The sequence below is a fragment of the Blennius ocellaris genome (genome assembly GCF_963422515.1).
Source record: "Blennius ocellaris genome assembly, chromosome: 6".
Classification (NCBI taxonomy): domain Eukaryota; kingdom Metazoa; phylum Chordata; class Actinopteri; order Blenniiformes; family Blenniidae; genus Blennius; species Blennius ocellaris.
The window spans coordinates 28,117,820-28,141,669 of NC_137655.1; the positions used below are offsets into that span (position 1 = coordinate 28,117,820).

The 23,850-nt window shown below is 45.1% G+C and overlaps 1 protein-coding gene across 1 annotated transcript in view; it reads left to right on the forward strand.

The window, feature by feature from the left end:
* The window catches only part of slc49a4 (solute carrier family 49 member 4), a 75,294-nt gene that overhangs the window by 6,213 nt on the left and 45,231 nt on the right, over positions 1–23,850 (forward strand). Inside the window, exons 2-4 of the mRNA XM_080498683.1 lie at positions 3,861–3,954; positions 15,991–16,268; positions 17,073–17,202. Of these exons, the coding sequence (XP_080354809.1) occupies positions 3,861–3,954; positions 15,991–16,268; positions 17,073–17,202 (502 nt within the window). The remainder of the gene's footprint in view (positions 1–3,860; positions 3,955–15,990; positions 16,269–17,072; positions 17,203–23,850) is intronic.

Sequence of the window (23,850 nt, forward strand, 5' to 3'; positions counted from 1 at the left end):
TGGGGACGATGTGTGTGTGGGGCAAGTAACTGGAATCTCTACGATGGTTTAAAAAAAAAAATCCTGACGCGAGATCAACCAAGACTGGAAAGGTTTTTAAATCTTCTCTGTTCCAAGAGAGGTGGGACTTAAGAGCATAGTTTGTATTTTGAAGTGCTACTGAGTGGCCTTTCTGAGTGTGTGTTTCACCTCACCAGTTCCTCTCCATCACCTGACAGACGCTCAGGCCAAACCGTCACATGACTCACCACAACAATGCCACGGCATCGTAATGACAGCCAGCTCCCGATGAATCAAACACAAGTTATATCTTGCGGAGTCGTTGCGTAACTCTCCCCGTGATCCTGATTCAGCAGCCATTCGGAGGTCTGTGGGTTTGTCTGCATCATTAAATCATTGGTCACAACATCATATATCCACTTTTTCAGTGTGGCGGAAGCTTCTTACTGACGAGGCTGCAGAAATTCAAATGAACTCTGAAATGAACTTAACTTTTCCCTCTGATCTTTTAAAGTCAATACTTAACTTTATATCCTGCTCGTCTGACTCGACACATAGAGCAGTGACGAGCTGCATTGACCCCAGGTGTGACCTTGTTTACAAGCCTGGCGCTTTCAGAGGTTACGACACACTTAAGTTTCCTGTGTGACCACGCTCCAGCCTGCCTGCTGGGGAAATGCTCGGCTCCGCTTTGGGAGGTTCACTTCCCCCACAAGTAAAGCGTGTTAATGATCAACAGTGCTTGTGTGAAAGTGATCCACCTGTGTAAGTGTGTGATCGTAGTAGAGCTACGATCGCATTTCAACTTTGAGTTTGAACTGGGACGACTTAAAGGACTCCTAGTTTTCACCATAGCTGCACACATTTGACTCATTAGCAGTGTTTTATAGTTCTTTGCATAGCACTTTTAAGTATTCTTTAGGGATGCACTGACACCGATGTTGGTATTGGGTCTGACACGACACAGTACTCATAAAACATCCTCAATACAACCTGGCGAGAAAAACGTGACATCATCCGTCAGTAGCAAGCGGACAAGAGAGCGCGAGCAATTATATTAATGACAAACAAGACAGATTGTGAATTATGTTCTGACAAAATATCAAGAGGAGGAGAAAGATAGTCTGTGTGGACACTGGAGACATTTGGACGTTACACATAAACCTCTCGTGTTGCTGGTTGGTTTTAATGTTCTCGTCATTGAAATACAGAAGTAACGTCACTGATGGGAACACAGTTGCAGAGCTATCAAGTTTTAAATAGGAAGTCTTTAGTTTGCACTCTGAGAACTCGGTGGACTCTGGTTTGAGATTACACCGTCGCTGTGCACTGTGACATGATCACTACATGTGTTTACATGTTCTTGAAGCTGCGTTTTGTGTGTGTGTCTGTGTGTGTCTGTGTGTGTGTGTCTGTGTGTCTGTCTGTCTGTCTGTGTGTGTGTGTCTGTGTGTCTGTCTGTCTGTCTGTCTGTCTGTCTGTCTGTGTGTGTGTGTGTGTGTGTGTGTGTGGTGTGTGTGTGTGTGTGTGTGTGTGTGTGTGTGTGTGTGTGTGTGTGTGTGTGTGTGTGTGTGTGTGTGTGTGTGTGTGTGTGTGTGTGTGTGTGTGTGTGCGCAGCTGCTCAATGTTTTGAGAACTTCCCATGGCCGCTAATTTTCAAATATTTAAGACCCATTAAAACAAACCTGGAGCAGTGAGACAGAACGTTACCTGCTACTTTGAATGCTTCATTCACGTGTTCATGTAATACAAAGCAGCTGAGAGAGAGAGAGAGAGAGAGGAGAGAGAGAGAGAGAGAGAGAGAGAGAGAGAGAGAGAGAGAGAGAGAGAGAGAGAGAGAGAGGAGAGAGAGAGAGAGAGAGAGAGAGAGAGAGAGAGAGAGAGAGAGAGAGATGAGAGAGAGAGAGAGAGAGAGAGGAGAGAGAGAGAGAGAGAGAGAGAGAGAGAGAGAGAGAGAGAGAGAGAGAGAGAGAGAGAGAGAGAGAGAGAGAGAGAGAGAGAGAGAGAGAGAGAGAGAGAGAGAGAGAGAATAACTGACAGATACACAGAGAGTTGGATTTAGAGTGGATAAAGAGTTTTTGATATTTTAACAATATTTTTATTCAAACAAGGATTTTATACAACCAACATTGTTTGCAGAGAGAGAGAGGGGATCAAAATGTCTATATTTTTGCAAAACTAAACAATTACTACCAAAAAAAAGATTGAAACATTGCCGTTAAAACACGTGTAGAACTCCGGTCCTGGAGGGCCGCAGCCCTGCACGATTTGCACGTCTCCCTGCTTCCACACAGCTGATTGCAATGAGCAGCTGGTTATCTGGCTTTGCACTGAACTTGGTGATGAAGCATCAGGACATTCAGTGGAGGGAGACGTAGAAAACGTGCAGGGCTTCGGCCCTCGAGGATCTGAGTTTGACACCCCTGCGTTTAAAGGAGGTCTGAAACACCTTTGTGTTTTTGTAATAAAAGTCAAAGATCATACCATCATCTCAGAAATTAACTTAACAATGTTTCCAACACTGTCATTTGTTAGTTTTTTGCCCAGATCAGCATAGTTGAGTGAGTTGTCAGGAACAGACCTGAATGAACAGTTTGTGTGATTCAGGAGCAGCACAGACACAAATGACTAATCCACTCAACGTTTAAATACCGCAGCTCACACAATACAAGCATATTGGCATGTTGTGACCCCCCCACACACACACACACACACACACACACACACACACACACACACACACACACACACACACACACACACACACACACACACACACACACACACACACACACACACACACACACACACACACACACACACACACACACATTCTCTATCTGGTATTGATAAATTACCACCCGTCCGTAACAGACTGGCTTTATTTTGCGGATCCACTCTCTTCGGCTTATCGCCTGCTGGTCAAAGCCTCAGGAAATGATAACACGCATAGAAAGAGTGGAACGGGGAAGTGAGGAGAGTTTCCTTGAATCAGCGTCATGCGGTTGAAACCGAGAGTCGTGACGAGTTGATAAAAAAAAAAACCCAACAAAAAAACCCCACTTTGTTCAGACGATTGCTGTCACACAGGAACGAATGCTGGGATTCCTGTTGTCTTTTTGGACGGAATAACTAACCTCGTCTCGTATCACAAATTTCACTTGTTTGTGAAAATCGGATTCTGATTAGAGCTGCACAATAATAACCATAACTGTATCGTTTTCAGCTTTTTTGCTGTTTTCTCTGCAAATGGAAATAATTTTCAAAGCGTTGCCGTGGAAACACAAGCATTTTCTGAAACAAAAACATAAAAATTATGCTTTTTCCTCTTGAAACCCTGTCGTGTGAACTGGGCCTCAGAGTTAGCGCTGCACGGTACATTATGGTTGTTATGGCGATATTAATGTACACAAAGAAGCACAAACTTGAGGATAAATGAGCGAGAAGTCGGCAAACTGCAAGAGAATAAATGGGGCCCAGTCACAAGTGGTGTAAATTAGGGCCAAGAGAAAGAGCACTATTATAAATAACAATCAGAGGGCTCAGAGATTAACATCTTCGACTTCAATGTTTGTATTTATTGCATTATTACATATAAAATATTTAACTTTTATTATACAGCTCTAATTCACAATTTACCCTCAAATGCATGTTTTACGCTCCGACTCGAACCAGGAAAATACATTCAATATCACAACGTTTCATGCTTGTGATTTCGATACACGCCTAATGATAAAGAAACTTGTGTTCGTACTGTGAGCTTGATGACGACCTTCTCCCTGTTGGTGCCGTTTCCCATCTGCTGTCTTTCCCATGTTGTTTCCCCCGTCGTCTTTATGATCATGTCTTGTGTCTTCCAGGTTTACGGGCGTCCCTCCTCCTCTCCGTATTCTTCATGCTGCTCGGAGCAGCTCTGCGAAGCATCCCACTGGCAGACAAGCCTCTCAGACGATGGTGAGAATCCCCTGTAAACATTACGCCAACAGATGGTCTGATGAAAGGTCCTGGAAGAGAAGCAGGGGGGCGACTGCAGGGCTGCGCCGCAGCCAGCTTCCAATCAGTCAAAGTCTTTGTGGGATGATTCTTTTAGAAAGTCAACATTTCTGTCTTAGTGTTGATGTGTTAGAAGAAGAACCTCTTCAGTAGGTAATAGATGGAAACTTCAGAATGCGGTGTGTTGTGTAAACGGACGCCAGTCCTCTCTGAAAGCACCACAATCGTCACACGAGGAGAAGAACTGTGTGATGGAAGGTGGTCTGGTGTTGGCGTGTTGACCCCGAGGAGCACGTGGCAGCGAGGTGCGCTATGTGAAGTAAACAAGCCAGTGTAGGCAAAGGGAGGTTTATGAAAATGTTCTGTGAGGAAATCTTAGGTCGTCCATTCATGTGGATGTTAATCTGAAACTGACCAAGGAGCTCATGGCTGTGGAAGCCCGTACTCTGTTTCATGGAAGCAGTACTCCCTCAATGGCAGGAGTCAGAATAGAGGATCTACACAATATTAGCCTGGTGGTAATAATGTTTTGGCTTATTACTTTCTGCTCTCCATTTTATGTACAAGTCAACATTTGTAGTGACACTATCGTTTGCATATGGAGTATAAATTTGACTTAATATGTACTCTTATTGACAAGTAGCTAAATGTTAGTACTTGTACTTTTAAACAGTAGTATTGGTGCAACCCTACTTATTATCACAATAGTTTTAGCATATTTTAGCCTCGCAATGATTTTTTATCCCCCGCCGTGGCTGATAGGCCCCGAAGGGGGATCTTGAAACAGTCTCCGTCCGTACGGCCGTCCGTTCGAACGTTTCTACCTATATCTCTGCAACCCCTGGGCCCACAGTGACCAAACTTCACATGTGGATACATCTCAGAGGGGGAAGGGATACTATGGTGACCTTGACCTAATTTGCATATTAAGTAGGTCACAGGGTCACGAAGTGCTTAAAAACACATTTTGGGCTCTGGAGGCCTAGGTTTTTGAGCTAGGGCTCTGAAATTGTATACACACACGATACACACTCCAGGGATAACCTCCAGTACACCAAGTGACCTGACCTTGACCTTGAAGATTGGTAGGGTCTGAAGTTTGCTCGTCATGGTTGCACAATTCATGTATTTTCATATAAACATTTCTCCTCATTTCTCAGCAGTTCCTGGGCCCACAGTCACCAAACTTCACACATGGACACTCCACCTGGGGAGAAGGGGCACCATGGTGACCAGGACCTAATTTGCATATCAGGTTACAGGGTCACTAAGTGCATAAAAACACCTTTTGGGCTCTGGAGACGTATTTTGACATAGCTTATGAAGAAGACCTTTCAGATTCTACATAATTATCTACTAGGACCCATGGAACACCCTCTAGTGTACCAAGTGTGCTGCCTTAGAGCTGCTTTGTGAGAAAATATAAAGCCCTCCGGCGGGGGATTAGCCCAGCAACGGCCTTCTTGTCAATCTGTCTTCTGGATCTATCCCACCAATGATCATCGTGTGCTGGAGCCGGTCTAACTTGACAGGTTCTGTGTCCTGGTCAGACCAACAGTCCATCCCAGCGCCAAACCACCTGCAGAGAATTTATAGGCACCGATCAACCTCAAACTGTGGGGGAAATCCAGGCTACCTTTACAATGCATACACATGGAAATCATGCAAACTCGTGAATATGGATATTTTCACTATCAAACGATCGTATTCTTACTGTGAGGCAGGAGTGCTTCCAACTACACCACCATGCAACAATTCTAATATTTCAGTACGGGTAATCCTACAGTATCACTGAATCATTGGAATGTAGGAAGTTTGCAGGCCTTTGATCTGAAGTGAAAATATGAGTATTTTGCGAAAAGAAAAGGGGGGTTAAAGTTTAAAAGAGCCACAATAGTGACATGACTTCAAATCACAAGTGTCGGCCTCATGTTAAATTAAAGCTCAGTACAGTCCCATCTTCATTCGCGGTGGCGGTTAAAAAGTAACTGAGAATGAAAGCCAGCAAAGGTGAATGTGATTGTAACTTCTGGGCTTCTTGTGCTACATCCAGTTACACCGGGTCAAACTGCATAAAGGGCCAGTCAGGAAGCAGCAGCCTGCCAGAGAACAGGAGTCACACAGATAACGCAGCGCTGTGAGAATCCTGCAGCGTGTCCTCACTGCCTTTATCAGACAGCACTTTGACAGGCCTTCACCACAAAAGAAATCCTATTATATTTAGTTTTTTTCATTTGCAGTTTTACTTATGAGCTCACTTTTTTCTCTTTTTACAAAGTGCAAGAGCTCAGAAAGGTCATTTCAATTATACCGTGCCTTTTTAGAAATATAATTTCATTGAATATTTCTGAGTGGTAATGTGTCTACTGATTTCAATTGGGCTCCACAATGAGCCAGTACATCATAAAATATCAATGCAAAGAGGGAAATTGTGTTTCCACAGAATGAAGTGCATCGCTTTCACTCCATGGAGTTGGGGATTTTTTAAACTATAATTTCTCCTTTCAAAGGGCAGATAAATCAATTTAGTTTCTCAGTGTCTTTCTGGCTGGGTCTCATGAGGCAGCAGTAAGGAAGCTATTAGTAGAATGAATAGCTCGTATTACAGTGATACAGCCCACGTGTAAATAAAAGCAAAAGCTGCTCTGCACACAAAGATTTCCAGAAAGAAGCAATTCTATGAACCCCATTAAAACGTGGCAGTGTCCACGGTTTGCAGTGATATCGTTGTACACGAGTATACCGTGTGCTTGTCGTGTTTGGTACATGTACACACTTCTCATCGGTCACTGCCCCCCGGCTACTCCATGGCAACAGCTTCATCCAGAGGAATTCAAGTCCTGTTAGTCCAGGGTGAGTGCATTCAGCCCAGCCGGATCGACATAGAACATTTGGTAGCAACATCACTTTGAAATAGGGCGGCACAATATATTGCAAGTTTAGCGTGTCGTGATAGCCACATGTGCAACAATAAGTCATTTAGGTTTCCACACAATGTGCATTCTTCTTCTGCAAATTCAAACAAACAAAATTTAAACCCCAAATAAAAGTGGGATTAAATTAATGATGCACAATCCTACTTTGGATGCAAATTTTTGGACTATTCTGTCCATCTTCCTTTTGTTATAGGCCTCATTTACAGTGTTTCACGTCAAAACGCATAATTTTTAAATTTTTGTTTCAGAAAATGTTTGTGTTCACATGGCAACGCTTTTAAAACGAAAGAAACAGAGATTGCAGTTGGCATGTTGGGCCACTAGTGGGTGCTGTTTGTTTTTGTAATGAAACCACACGTGTTCAGAGAACAAGGAGCTCTAAACATGAACACTGGGAGAACACGGATATTCTCGGGTTGGGTTGTTATTATGGTGACTGTCAAAATAAAAGTACCCAGCCCAGGAGAATATGGATTTGAGAGTCATGACACTCTGGAGGAAACATTGTTTTGAGTGGCTCGACTGAGCATGTGCAGTAGTGGCATTTCAGAAAAGTAGCAATTTCCTCCGTTTACACCAGTGCTTCTCAAATGGTGGGGCGTGGTGGGGTGTCAGGGGGGGCGTGAGGCAGGCACGACTTTCAGTATTAGTGTCTTTATTCATGCTTGAACGATAAAAAAAGGGCCTCCAGCTCATTTTATTAATTTATTTTGATAATCAGGCGATTGTATGCAGAATGCTGGTGCAGCAACTCATACAGTGGTTTATACAGATAAATAAATAAATATTATCAGGTTCTCAATGGTAGTACAATTCGGGGGGGGGGGGGGGGGGCTGAAAAAATGTTGTCCTCTAGGGGGGGCATGACAGAAAATAATTGAGAACCACTGGTTTACACAGAGACAGTCTCTTATGAAAAGTTCCACCTTGGGAGCTGTTTTTGAAACTTTGTGTTTTCAGTGTCTCTGAGCACGGTTATTGTGCAAACCCTAAACAGACACCCAAACTGCAACAAATGTTTTCCAGTGGTGGCTGAGCAGGCGGAGCAGCGGACTTGTGATTGGAAGTTTGCAGGTTGAAGTCCCAGAGCAGACGGCTCACCATTGTGGGTCCCTGTGCATGACGGAGCACTTAACTGTGGCGGCCCACCGCATCCTACTAATAGGGCGGGATTAATAAAGTATGATTCAAAATCAAATGTCGTTGTATAAACGGGACCACAAAACTCGTGTTTTCAGAGCCATTTGCTCTACAGGCCACTTAAGTCCTGAGTCCTGCTGAAGTCTAGCTTTTAGTTATTCTTTCATCGTATTTTCAGAATTGCCTGCTAAAACGCAGTATGAGGTTCTTGGTGTATTTTAAAGATTAAAACGTAATGCAATCTTTTCCCTCATCAGGGTCAAAGACAATAGATTCTTCTTTTCAATAATTTATTTCTGCTTGGCAAAGGTTGATTGTTGAAAGTCCTCAGAGCCTCTCTGTGTGGCCTTGCATGTTCTCCCTGTGGATTTTAAATTAGTTGGTGGCTTTGAATTGCTCGTAGAAGACGATTTGTCAAATTAGGGTTCTTCTATTTCATGATTGGAGAATGCCTGCAAAGCTGTGACATTCAGGTCACAAATCCAAAGAGGTGGTCAACAAATAAAAATAACAAAACAACACATCCCAACAGAATCAAGCATGGATCTTACACAACATTTTAAATGCATGAGGAAAGTCAGCTCATATTTTCTAAAATCACCAGTAGGTGTCACTCTTTCCTTTGTAGCAGTGAGGACCAAGTCCAAGGGCTTTGTTTAGTCACATGTGGCGCCTCATGCTTCCCCCGCCCATTTCAAGCATAAAGACTTAAAATAAAGGCGAGAAAAACAGTGTCTAGATGTAGAAGTTGGAGAAAACCGTCAGATTTCTTTTAGTTCAAGGCCATCGCAGGAGCAATCAAAGGCAGCATTTGAGTTTCCGGCTCCCTCCCCTGATCAGGAGACGAGCGACGGCGCCTCCTCAGCTTTAGAAAAACAGGGACCTTCCCTCAACAACCCCCCACAGATGTTGGTTTGTTTCATGTGTTGTTTCATGTTTAGAAAGCCATTTACTTCTTTTTTTCCCTTTGTGACAGCCTCTTGAGGAAGTACGCTGCCTCTTTGTTTCCACTCTTTACCATCCTTTGTATTTAAGTCAATCAAAGGAGGCTGTGAACGTGTGAGTACTGGAACTTCCTCTACCTTTACCCCCCGGGAGCTTTGAAACAGAACCGAGCCCAAAAAGTGTTTGTTTTTTCCAAGTTCAGACGTGGAGAGGAGCATTGCATCATGGGTCACTGATTACACCCTGTGGTGATGAGGCCTGCTCTCCAATCACAGACATCACATTTCCCCCCTCCTCATCCTGTGTGGCGTCGTCATTTCAGTCCCCATCTCTCTCTCGGTCTGTCTCCCTCATGTATTTAAATAAAGACGAGCTGTGTGATTAGTAAGTGTCTATCAGGCAGATCTCAGACTCACTCAGACAGCGACTGTCTGATTGGCCACCAGAGCACATTGTGGATCCGCAGCAGGCTGTCATATTACCGTGACGGTCGCTGCACTGCCATTTTCCAGATAGAATTGACTTGGCCTTTGTGCGATGGCAGAATTTGGTCCGTCAGAGCAGGCGGGCCAGCAGCAGTGGAACGATTCCACCGTACTGCAGCTTTCTTTGTTTCATTCTCAGACTGCAGCCTGACGGATTTCTTCCATTGTGATTAATCATCTCTCGGTGAAGAAGCCACTCCGTCCTCCCTACTTTCCTTCGACAGCCACAGTGCAGCTTCCTCCCGTTAGTCTCCATCCGTCCTCGTCACCTGTCATATTACAGACACTTTTTTTTGTCACATCTATTCTTTCATCTAATCAGCAGTCACACTGGCAACTACCCAAACTCAAAAGAAAAGAAAAAAAAGCTGCCAAGGACTGAAAAGCTGACATTGATTGATCAAATTGCCTCATTTTATTTTATTTTTGCAGTTTTATAATGATTTTTTAAACACGTAGTTGAAGTGAGTTCACTGTGCTTTTGGCAGATTGCAGAAAATGTGCCCAAAATAAGATTCAAAATTGATGATCGAGTATAAGAAATTTTAAATATTGCATCGCTTTAAATATTTCTCCAAAGTCATTCGAGGTCAAACAAATGGTTTTTATTCTTGCTTGGTATCTTTGTTGCTTTAAGTGTTTGGTTTGATATATTTATAGCGGCTAATATTATAGCGGCTGTTCAGCGTTGTCCTGAAGCCACTCCTTTGATATCCCAGCTGTGTGCTTCTGGTCGTTGTCCTGCTGATAGATGAACCGTCACACCAGTCAGCTCCGGGGTACAGGATGTCTCTGCACATTGCTCCATTCTTCTTCACCTCTATCTTCACTAGTCTTCCAGGCCCTGAAAAACGTATACAAGCACCCTACAGTGTGCTGGTGCCACCAGCATGCTTCACTGCAGGGATGGTGTGGTGGAGCGATGCCTGCTTTCCTCCAAACATGATGCCAAACAGGTCGATCTTTGTCTCATCAGACCTAAAAGTGTAGCTTCTCATGATTTGAGAGGCCTGAAGCTGGAGCGACATGCTTCATAGCACGATGACAGGCGACGTCAAAAGGAAAAAGTACCCTTTGTGACTTATGTTTGTAATTTATAAAGACATCACAAAGTTTTATCACTGCTCAGTCACCTGTACCTCTTGTTTCCTTCCAGCCCATGTACCCTAGGTTCCTTCTTCCTGCGCGTTATGCACACCTCGTTTTCTGGATCACTTGGGTTGAGTGTGTAGGCGCCAAGATTTGGGGTTCCAGGGCTTAATGTTGCTGAAAGTTAAAGTTAGTCATGCAAAAATTGAAAAGGTGCTTTGTTGGCTTGTACAAAATCACACCATGATATAAAAGTGACACTTTTAGAAGGCTTTCCAGTGATTGGTCTGGGGGGTTGACAGTCATGATTATGATGTTATCAGCTCCTATTTATGTTGGCCACTTAGCATTAGTGTAATTTGAAGTAAGCAACCATCCTAAAATATCTCACAAATGAAACTATTCCCTTAATGAACGCTGCAATTGGTGGACATGTTTCACTTAATTGTTATTGACAACTGCAGCTTATTACACCATTGTGATTGGGTTAGTTTACACTGGAGTTGCATCCAGTCTTCTCCCATTTTTCATGTTTATAGCGTACTTGGGCATCATTTTCAAAATGTTACCACGTGAAGTTTTCTGAAGTGAAAAATCAACAACGATGGGTTTTCACTTGATAATTGTGGTGTAGTAATTTCTCATTAAATAAAGGGTGTATATTGGAGGAGAAAAGCCTGATGGAGAATTTAATAGTGATTTAAGATGCTCTGATATTGTATTCAATCTAATGATGTTATCGTATTTAAAATAAAAACAAAAAACAAAACATTTATTTCATATGTGCTTCACCAAAAAGTCATGTTAAAGATGCCATTTACAAATGAATTAAATTGATCTGCTGAAAACAAGTCAGATTTTTAATCTAATGGTTTTAAAGGACACGTTTCTTTTCCATTGGAAAGAATTGTGATTTTGGAATTTGGAAGGAAGTATTAGTTTAAAGTCAAGATTGGTGCCACATGTAAAACACATCAGCCACATGTCCGCTGTCTCCCCTGGTGCATCATTGATCTAAATCGCAGTGTCGAGTCAGTATGAAGTATCGTTGATAAATAATACAATGATGACCTACATTGCAGAGTAAAAATGACAACGTGTCATGGATAATGTGTGGGATGAATTTTATCGCTTGTGGCGCTCCTCTCCTGCCCCGCATATTAAGATAGAGAAAATCCTGACACAGTGGCGTCCTGATGATGGCTTCATTCATCAAGCTGAGGTGGCTCAAACATCAAGCGCTAATGTCGGCGACATGATCAAAAACCTTGAGAAGGAAATTGATATTCCGTGTTACATGTGAATAAAACAACTTCGAATCAAATGTAAAAGAAATGTTCTGAGAAAAAAGTGAGTGGGAGGAAGAAATTACAGGCCAGAGAGGCATTTTCGAAGGTGTTGGTGTGTAGGCTGGGACGAGTGAGATGTAGGACGGAGATATAGGGTGCACCAGTTCTCCAATCAGTCTGTCACTGACCACAGCACTTTGTATTCTGCCGTGACACATTTATCTGTGGAGCCCAGAGGCAGTGGACAGCAAAGTCACACAGTTAGAGGGCAGAGGAGTGAAAGCACACCGAAGATTAAGCAAACTTTCTTAGCCCTCCTTTCAACTTTTTCAAATAAAGAAAGACCTGCTATCTTACCTCATGAAACACCTTTGAAGTATCAAAGACATTAGTAGGAGTCCCTGGGAAAAAATAGAGTTGCACATAAAATTTGAAATCCTTTTTCTGTCTTCTGTATAATTGTATCTTATTTGTCATGGAAATCAAAAGATAGAATATTTTACATGCTTTTCTCTTTGTGTTTAACCTGAATCCATTATCTTCACAATTAGCATTATTTTGAAAATTCCTTTTTTCGAATTGATCCATTGTTAGTGTAACGGACAACGCAATTGACTTACAAGTGTTATTGAACTGTTTTTACATGTCTAGTGTGGCTCATAATTATCTTTACTTGGTTATGTTTTTACCTGAATTTATGTGAAGTATTTAATCAAGACCAAATTTAAATATATTTTTCAGCTTTTCTAATTTGTAGGCCACCATTCTTTCCAGCACTGCACTTTGGTAGCTTTTAGTATAATTTTGAAGCATCAAAGCACTTGCTGTTACATACCTGTTAAAAAAAAAAAGAAAAAGTTCTCATTAATCCAGTGAAACATATCATTTTCTGTGTGAGTACAATAATAAATAATATCTTGGTAAAATTCAGGTCTTTTTTTTTAATACGTGTCCTTTCTGTGTTTTTGTTTCAGACAAGTTTCGCGTTTACAATGGCAACGTTTTGAAAATGATGTCCGTTTACAAAGAAATATCAGAAATGCTAAAAATGATGTAGTTGGCATGCCAGGCCACGAGTTGGCGCCATTTGTTTTTATAATGAAAGCACACACACATGCAGTAGATAATGGTCGGCCATGCTGGTTTACTGGTGCATGAGCAGAAGGAAGTATTTAGCACGGGGGGAAGATGCGCATGTGCAGTAACAGGCTCCGTCGCCTCCGGCAGTCTCTGCATAGGGGAATTATTCCAGTGAAAGAGAAGTTTCACCTTGGCAGCCGAGATGAACAATCTTCACGGATGCAGTGGAACACCATTGTCCAGTAAACACAAACTCCTGAAAGTGAAGAAAGTTTTGCGGCTACAGTTGTTTTTGTTGTCATTTAAATGGGGCCTCAAAAGTAGATTGAAAAGTCTATAAACAGTCCAAAGTGCCATGAAATGAACACCAGATTTTACATTAAATACTTTGGTTTGATGGCGTCTTCAAAGATGAAGTTATTTTGGATTTTCTTAACTTCCCCCAAAGGGGGATTGATTTCATTCAAATTAAAATGAACAAGATCTTTGGGTTTCGCCTTAAAGTGTGCACTCACTCAGCGACCATTCCTAACTGTCAATTTGACACAAAGTATTGGGAATATTTTCGAATGCGGTGAGGTTGGAATGACCTCATGATTGGCCCTCATCCTTCCTGTGCCCCCTCCTTCCTCCTCTGGTTCTGGCTCCCCGCTGAGCCGGCTCAGACCCAGTGAGAGCGCTCTGAGCCACGTCCGGGCCGAGTGTACAGACGATCAGTCAGCTGTGAGCCGTCTGGCGGGAGGCTGTCTCACCCAGACACTCCTGAAGGGCGCTGGAGGGACTGCTGCCACTGGGGGGGGGTGCTGTTACTGGGGGGACTGCTAGCGCTGGGGGGGCTGCTGCCACTGGGGGGGGGGTGCTGTTACTGGGGGGGCTATGTCACTGGGGGGACTGCTGTCACTGGGGGGGCTGCTGTCACTGAGGGTGCTGTCACTGGGGGGACTGCTGCCACTGGGGGGACTGCTGCCACTGAGGGTGCTGTCACTGGGGGGACTGCTGCCACTGGGGGGACTGCTGCCACTGAGGGTGCTGTCACTGGGGGGACTGCTGCCACTGGGGGGGCTGCTGTCACTGGGGGGACTGCTGCCACTGAGGGTGCTGTCACTGGGGGGACTGCTGCCACTGGGGGGGCTGCTGTCACTGGGGGGGGGCTGCTAGCGCTGCGGGGGCTGCTGGCACTGGAGGGACTGTGAGCACTGGGACGACTGCTGTCACTGGGACGACTGCGAGAGCTGGGATGACTTCTGGCACTGGGGGGGGACTGCTGTCTCTGGGGGGACTGCGAGCACTGGGACGACTGCTGTCACTGAGGGGACTTCTTGCACTGGGGGGACTGCTGTCACTGGGCGGACTTCTTGCACTGGGGGGACTGCTGTCACTGGGCGGACTTCTTGCACTGGGGGGACTGCTGTCACTGGGCAGACTTCTTGCACTGGGGGGACTGCTGTCACTGAGGGGACTTCTTGCACTGGGGGACTGCTGTCACTGAGCGGACTTCTTGCACTGGGGGGACTGCTGTCACTGAGGGGACTTCTTGCACTGGGGGGACTGCTGTCACTGAGGGGACTTCTTGCACTGGGGGGACTGCTGTCACTGAGGGGACTTCTTGCACTGGGGGGACTGCTGTCACTGAGGGGACTTCTTGCACTGGGGGACTGCTGTCACTGGGCGGACTTCTTGCACTGGGGGGACTGCTGTCACTGAGGGGACTTCTTGCACTGGGCGGACTTCTTGCACTGGGGGGACTGCTGTCACTGAGGGGGCTGCTGGCAAAACACAGCAATACTTTTGCGCTTTCACATAAAAACCGGGCGAGTGTAAACCGGGCGAAGAAGCAGGTTGTTAAGTCCCTTGGAAAATTCCACTGGTGCTCTCCTCCCGTTGCTCACACCATTTCTTTATCTTGACCGAGGATGGATTTGTCTAGCTTTTTGTTTGCCATTATTGGTCACCAGCAGCATCATTTTCACTTGTTTAGCCTCGCGTTCCAGTTCACTACGAACTTTAACCACTGAACCATATCACTCGGGACGTCTGTCGTCAAGAGGCTCTTTGTATCTCCCGTGTTTCAGGAGGTTAACGGCCCCTGAGCTGTCTTGTTCAAACTCTGTTTCCTGTTAAATCTCGGCGGTTTGACATATTCCAGGATATTTTTAGAAGTGGCTGCGGGCCAAATGAACATGAACATGGGGGCCACAGTTCCCTTTCTTCATACTGCCGTGATGACTCTCACACTCGTTTCATTCGTCTCACACACTGCAGACGTTTATGCTTGTCATCTTATTTCGAGAAGGGATGATGAATATTCAAGATTTGAAACTATCTCTCCCATTGGACTGGTATAGTTCAGCCATCAACATAAGGATCATGTCATTATCTGCTATGCTAAAGCAGCTTCTGTCTTACGTTGTGTCATTAATGCTGTTATTAATTAAACTAATTCAAAATGCTTGCTCTCTTCAGTGATCTTTCTTGTTGATCCTCAAAATGTGTTTGGTATTTTTTTATTTAGGTTTGGCCTCCTTGGCCACAGCCGAGTTGTGCTATGATTCCTTTTGATTTTACTCTCTATCTCTGTTTTTGATGACGAGGAAGTGAGAAAATCACAAAGATTCATCTCATATTTTGTTGAGATATTAATGCAACAAATGTAAATAAAATGTAATAAGACCATAAAAAATGTGACACATGCACCAGTTGCAGATGATCAGCTCTTACAAGCGTCTCATTTTTTATATTGGAGACACCTAGATAATTCTTTTAGCAATATTTTGAAATAAATGATTCACTTTTCATGGAAATGCTTAAACTGAATACATTTGTGAAATAAATGAATTAAGTGCTGAGTCACCTATAGTTTAAACCCAAAAAATAAGTATTGCCTCTAAAATCAAGAGGGCTTCACCTCCCCTGTTAATCTCTGGAGGCCGTGGGGGTCGTACCCCCGGTTGGGAATCACTGCTCTATTCCAGCACTTCCTTCAAAGAGTCCTCTCTAAAGGTTTTGTAACTGGAACTATGGTTTGTGTTCCAGGTTGATACATGGAGGTCAGCTCCTGAACGGTTTAGCCGGCCCCACCATAATGAGCGCCGGGCCTTTCCTTTCCACCACCTGGTTCGCCCCGGACCAGAGAGCCACCGCCACGGCCGTGGCCTCGCTCTTCTGCTACCTGGGAGGCGCGGCTTCATTCGTGGTGGGACCTCTGGTGGTCCCGGCCCCCAACGACACACAGGCGGTAACCACGGTGGCGGCGGCGGCGGCGCTCTCCGACAACACCATCCGAGACAGGATCCAGCTCGTTATGTATGCAGGTACTGACGGACAGCGAGGCCCTCTGAGGGCACGGAGGATCGATGGCACATCATTTCCACATCATGTCAGCTCAGCCAAGGGACAGAAAGGCAGTCCAGCGAAAGGACCGACACATTTCTCTCACACACACACACACACACACACACACACACACACACACACACACACACACACACACACACACACACACACACACACACACACACACACACACACACACACACACACACACACACACACACACACACACACACACACACACACACACACACACACTCCAATTATAATCTTCATAACCAAGCCTTTGAACTATAGCTTGCTCAGGCTGTTATGCTTAACTGATTCAGAAAATTAAAAGCAGGCTGGGAAAAAAAACAAGCATGCTGTAATGGATTGAGGCAGCAGCTGTTGTTCAACTCAAGGTAGTATTGTTATTAAGTTCTTGAAGGACAAAGACAACACCATTTGTTAATCTAAAGTTCTGAAGGTCATCAATTGGAATATGTAGGCTGCAAATTACCTTTCTTATTTGTCCGTGTAAGACGTAATGAATTGGGATACACATACTTCTTCAGTGGTGTTGCAAACTGTGATACACTCTAAAGAAAAGTCTGTTGTGATCAATGGTTTGATTTTTGTCAGAGATTTATATCTAGTAGTAGCATTATGGTTATACCAACAGCTTCAGAGGTTCTGTAGGTGTCAGTGTGACCTTTTTCTTTCTTTTTTTAAATATGTCACATTGATCTTTTTGTCTCATCTCCGAAAATAACACGTGTGTCTCTTTTCATCTGCTCTGGCAGAGTTGGCTGCGATCGCAGTGCTCTTTGCAGCAGTCCTGCTCTATTTCCCATCACGCCCACCGATGCCTCCCAGTGTGGCCGCTGCAAGCCAGAGACTCAGCTACAGGAGCAGCATCTGCAGGCTCCTTAGGTAAGACCACAGACAAACACTTCTGTCCAGACCATTCTCTTGGTATTCCTCACTTGAAGTGCCCTTCATTCAAACCAGCGACGAGATGTGTCGTTGAAATTGGTTTCGGGTGCTGTTATGTTTACAATATCGGCCACTATGAGAGCAGTCAGAAGCAGACCTTCAGCACTGCCTCTGTCCGTTCTGCTTAGTTATGGTTCTTATTTACTGATGCAGTGGATGCTTCTTGTCTTCACGAGTTAAAGTGACAGAATGGAACACGGGAGAAGGATATAGAATCTTAATGAAGTGGTCTGCCACTCACCATCTGCTTGGGTTGTTATCAAAGAAATCCCAGCCTTCCCTCTAGATTAATTACTAAGTTATAATGTGCTGGTCGGAAGAAGAAAAAAGAAAACATCACCCCCTGCCTGTACGCCATCAATGTCAGTAATCAGTGGATGTGGTTAGAGGAAGTCCTGAATTTCAAAAGAAGAGATTTCTTGTCTTTGTCTTTAGTTTGAAAGGTATGAAAGCTAAGAGCTGAGAGAAAGTCTAAACAGATTTCACTTGTTTGGTGCATTCTATCGTTGCTAGAGCGATGTCGACACAGCTACATCTTCACCACCAAGGTGGCTGGAGTTCAGTTGTTGCTGGTCATTCAAGCCCCCACCTCACTCAGTACATGTGTGGAAGTGTTTGGTAATACACCCAGGGCTTCTACCTCACATGAAACATATTCTCACATCCACCAGTTCCAGACAAAGGCTGGGAAAGAGAAAAAGTGACGGAGGGCGATAGTAGCTTATGTGGAGACCCTCAATAGTAGTGCCAGTTTTTCATGTGATCCTTTTGGAAAGTTAGTTGCCCACTAGTGATGTAAAGATGTTGATTGAACATCACTATAACCCTTGGACAGCTCATCCCTTCACGCCTTCATGTCTCCAATAAAGCCACGGGGCAGCAGCGCCAGTGCTTTCACCTGGTGCCTGGCTTATACAGACCTGTGGCGGTGGCCAGGGAATAAAGGCTGGAGACGGGAGAGGAGAAGCCGGGTGATGGCAGCCGGAGAGTTGGCCAAGCTCCGTCGGCCACACTTGGCCTCCTGCGGGAGGAAATGACTCCACCATACTGCCAGGCTTTCCTCAGGCCTCTGACCAACACAGAGAGGCTCAAACTCTCAAAACGTCCCCTCAGATTGATGACTGGTACCGAGCACATATCAACCCGCCACATAGTTTCAGACAGATGAATATGCATGCTTCCATGCGGAGCAGCCAACTTAACTAGGCCGTCCTGCTGAGAGGGTTTTCTGTTCCACTTGTGATAGGCAGCTTTCCAGTGACCTGTTTAGGCAACATGTTGTATCTCAGTCCAGCAGAGTCCTCCTGCAGGGACTGGACACCAAGTAGGAAAAACACCACTACTGAATCCTTGTGAGATTAACTGGTATTGTCATTATACCCAATGAAACTATAAGACCTTCTCTCTGTGCAAGTAGGGAATTAGATGAAACCAAATAATAAAAATATCAAAATGGATATCGTACCACCAGAGCAACCTGTGAGAAAAGTTAGAGGAAGAAGGAGAGACAGAATGTTGGTAACATGTAATGTGAAACATGGTGAATGGGAAAGAAAAGAAGCTTAGTGTTGGTCTCCCTGCAGTCTATGGTCCAGGGTGGACTGCATATGTGGAAACACTGATGTGTGAAAAATGCATGTCTAAAGGCTATTTATTTATATATCGGAGGTCTCCAACTCTGGTCCTGGAGAGCCCCTGTCTTGCATGTTTTAGTCTCTCCCTGCTTCAGCAGACCTGAATCTAATGAGGTCATCACCATTAGTTGTGAAAAAGCCCAATAACAGCCTCTCATTGCAATCAAGTGTGCTGCAACTGGGAGGAGCTAAACCCTGCAGGACAGGAGCCCTTGGGGACCGAGTTTGGAGCTTTATATATACATTATCAGATGGTGCTATTCATTTTTCAAGCCTTGTGTTATCAGGTACCGAGCACATATCAACCCGCCGCATAGTTTCAGACAGATGAATATGCATGCTTCCATGCGGAGCAGCCAACTTAACTAGACCTTCCTGCTGACTGATGATTGATGACCAGCTTCTCTCACAATGTGACATTATCAAAATGTATTTTTGTCTCTAATTGATTTGGAATTGTTCGATTATTTCTCTTCATTAGTATTGGCCGTGTTTGGATGAAAGCTGATGTGTGTCATGACTTGAGTTGGTGGATTTGACATGCTATCTCTTTGTAAAGTAATTGGACGGTGTTCGATTTCTGCACATTTCTGACCTCCGCACAATGGTTATTGGATTTCACTTATATAGCGCTTTTTAGCTGTGTGAGCAGCCCCAAAGCGCTTTACATAGCTCACCACATTCACCCATTCACACACCATTGGAGGCTGCAGCCATGCAAGGCGCTGTCACTCCAGTGGGAGCAGTTTGATTGTAGCTCGGTTGGGAGAGCAGCCGTCTCCCTTTGGACACGACCGCTCTACCAACCGAGCTACACTGCCCCACATTGGCAGGTGCAAGGCACTACTCCGTTCTGCCCGCCGCATCCCCATTGATGAATCTGATCATCCATTCAGCCTGTCAGGGTCTGAGCACTGGTTAATGATCTTCAGCATGATGAGTGCTTCCAGCTGTTCACATCTGCCTCCACAGCAGCAGTCTAATGAGAAGCCCGAAAGCCTCCGTGCATGGCGCAGACTTCTCCTTGTATTTGGATCACTCTGCGAGGCAACGTCAACCAACCCGGAGCCCGAGTATCGATGATCCCTCCCTCCCCAGTCATACTCACTTTAGCTGGGGAAGTTGTCATTGTGATGCATCGCTCTCCAGCCCGGTCTGCCAAGGACAAATGGCACTTAGCTGATGACACCGCCAGCTTTTAGACTTCTTTGGTAATCTTTCATCACGGCGAGCAGTGAAGTGGGAAAATTGTTCCTCCTCTTACCCAGCAGCTAGCATCTGTTTGCTTACATTTGGTTGTCTAAATACGGCCCTGCGCAGGGTAGGGAAGAAGTGCACGGATATTGATTTCTTGCTGTTGTGGCAAGGTTAATGAAAGGGGTGCTGGGAGGAAGAAAAAAAGCCGAGCGACTGCTCCATCACAGGGCTTTTACGAGCGGCCCTCCATACGCTCTCCAAGGCCAAGTAGCTTCATACTGCGTGGGACAAGACTGTGCCTGAAGCAGGGAGACGGGCTGCGTTTGGTGTTCTGGGTAGTCCAAGCATTCTGAAAATAAAAGTGATTCATCTTCTGAAGTGCACTCGTGTCAGGAAAGGGAAAAGGTGTGCATGTGTTCATAGCAACAAAAGGCTCTGGCTGCACAGGTTACATGTCCCGGGGAGTTCCTCCAAGTATTTGTGTGTGAACTTTTATCTCGCTGCGTGTCGAGCGTTTGAAGCCGTACAAGGGACGCAAGGCCCCGAGGTGTTCTCCAGATGTCCCTACACGATAGCGCTCAGGATGCCGGCCGCGTTTTAATAAAGTGGTGGCAGAATAAATGCAGGAGTTAAACAGTGTCCACAAGCAAAGAGCAGGGATACAAAGCAATCTATGAATCTGTAGCCTGCTCTGCCAAACTAGCCTCATTTGTCAGCCGCCCAGTGATTCTAATCACATTGTTAGGGGTTGAGGAGGTGGCACTGATTTTAAATCAGCATGCCACCTCTCTGGATGGAGGTGATTAGCGTGGGTGTTTGTGCCCCAAGTGATTGTCTTTAGCTTTCATGTGATTGGAAGAGTGCCGTATACCTTAATGTGGTTTCCTCTCTGCGTTAGACGGGGAGTGCATACCTAATAGACACAGAGAAGCGTTTTTCTCCCCTCCTCTTCTACCTAGTTCACTGTGAGCAAAGCAAACAGCATGCTTTAAACCCAGCAGCACAGTATCTGTAGCCTCAAGCTGATTATCACAGCTGGGAATTGGTGGTTGTTTGTGCAGTTTGGTTTTTAGTTAATAAAGCCAAACAAAGCCTTTTTTCCCTCACAGTGCACTTCGGTAAGGCTGAGAAGATAAACTGATTGACTGCCCAGAAACTCTTTGTTTTTCCAGTCATTAATATTACTTCACTGAGGCCCCGTTTACACGACAACATTTCAAGTGAAAAAGCATTGTTTTTGTTACAGAAAACGGTTTCCGTTTAAGGCCAATTCCTACTTTCTGTGTGTGGATGTCCGCAGGTCCAAGTGACATAAGTATCATCATTCATGGCGGACCTCTCTGGTCGACCCCATGCAGCACGATTTTTGTGACCATGCGGACTGAATATCAAGATTGAACTCCTGGCACAGAACTTCCAGTGTGAAATATCAAAAACTTGAGGAAAGTGAGAAGAACACTAGCCACCAGAAGTGGAAAGATTTTTGGGGTCATTATCTTCCTGACATGGACCCTGAATTGTAATCTAAATGGAACCACGCGTACATCTGTCATCGACCTGCAGACGTCCAATATGGACAGTATGGAAGAGCCGACACAGAAACTGAAAATGAACAATGTTATTGTTGGGCCACTGGTGGGTGCTGCCGTTTGTTTTTAGAATGAAACTACACACACATAATACATGTGCAGAGAACAATACAGGGGAACGCAACTTTTTGAAAATGTGGAGTCATTCATTAACGATGAGCTGAGTCCCTCAGTCTAGAAGCTACAATACACAGAGAGCAGTGCCGAGACCAGGGGTCGGCAACACTCGGAGCCTTTTGGACTCATTTGCCACTGAGCACAGCACATTTGAAGACCCCCCCCCCCACACACACACACACACACACACACACACATCATCCCTGTATCATTAAATTGGCAGATATACGCGGGAGATCGGGGTTTTAAGAACGAGTGAGTGAGTGGTGTGGCTTTCAGTGTCGTTTAGTTGTTGTGTAATTCAGGATTATTTAGCGTGAAGGTAATAACGACCTCTCTCTGTGGCAGTCAGCATGAAGCGTCGTTCCTCCACTCGTCTGCTCACTGGTCGAGACGATCGTCACTCTCAACAAGTCGGCAATATTCAAATATCTCGTCTGTCTTCTCTGTCTGTCTGCTGTTAATGTTCACGTACGCTGCTTTACACACTCTGGACCAGTGGGAGATAGACGCTGCAGTTCAGATTGAGAAAGTTTTCACTGTGTCACAGAGGAAGGAAGCTCCGGCCGCGGCCACACCTTCCACGTTCTTTGCTCCACTGTTGTTACGTAACAATGTCGTATCCCTGCGTCGTTCACAACCCACCGACATTTTACCGTACTCTCTGTAGTGCGACCGCGCAGCACAGTTGGTCTGGGTGCGCTTTTCCTTACCGTACCACCTTACAGTACCGTCTTACCATACCGCCTTACTGTACTGCCGTACTGTACTGCCTTACCGTACCACTTTACCATAATGCCTTACCGTACCGCCTTACTGTACCGCCTTATCGTACCGCCTTATAGTACTGCCGTACTGTGCTGCCTTACCGTACCACTTTACCATAATGCCTTACCGTACCGCCTTACTGTACCGCCTTACTGTACCGCCTTACTGTACCGCCTTATCATACCGCCTTATAGTACTGCCTAATCGTACTGCCTTACCATACCGCCTTACTGTACTGCCGTACTGTACTGCCTTACCGTACCACTTTACCATAATGCCTTACCGTACCGCCTTACTGTACCGCCTTACTGTACCGCCTTATCGTACCGCCTTATCGTACTGCCTAATCGTACTGCCTTACTGTACCGCCTTACCGTACTGCCTTACCGTACCACCTTACCACACCGCTATACCGTACTGCCTTACTGTATCGCCTGTACCGCTTTACTGTACTGCCTTACCATACCATACCGTCTTACCGTCCCGCCCCGCTCAGGGATGACCTGCAATGGGACGGAGAGTCAAGGAGCCGCAGCAGACGGGCCAAAGAGCCCGAGGTTTCCGACCCCTGGCCTCGGCGCTAATTGTATTCAACCACTAAAAGTGGTATTGGTACTTCCCAAATATTTAGTTTGAAATCAACCCAGAATGGCACAGAACCGGTTAGCATCTCCTGTGATCTGAACCTGGGTTGTTTGGTGTCACACGCTGTGAGATTTGTCCCCTTATTTTCCTACAGAAACTTAATAGAGTGATTTCTCTTGTTTCAGAGTTGCAGGGTGATACCAAACACTCAAAACATTGCTGTGGTAAGAGATATTTGAGTTTTCAAAGGAGCCACCAGCAGCTCAAGTTCACTTCCATGATTATGATTGAAAGTGTCTGATTACAGCTGCAGCCTGAGTGAATTGTTGCCATTAGTTTTATTAGCTTATTGGCATAATTTAGAATTGATTGAATGACTTCATGCAGCACTCTATCGAGCTGTGCAAGGGGCCAAGCATTTGGAGTATTTTGAGTCATCATATCCAGCCATAATTTTGGGCTTCCAGGGCACGATGCTCTCTGTGATAACTTTCCACTTCCCACTGGGTTCAGGTACCTGCTCATATCTCTGCCACTGTGTTCAACACAAGGATAGATCTTCTGCTCTGACGGGCAGAGGAAGATGAGCCAGAACTGTGTGTTGAGTACTCAGATTGCTCATGTTGTGGGGACATGCTCACATTTCGTAGATATGGTCTTGTTTGGGAGACAAAAAGGATGGTTTGTATCTCGTA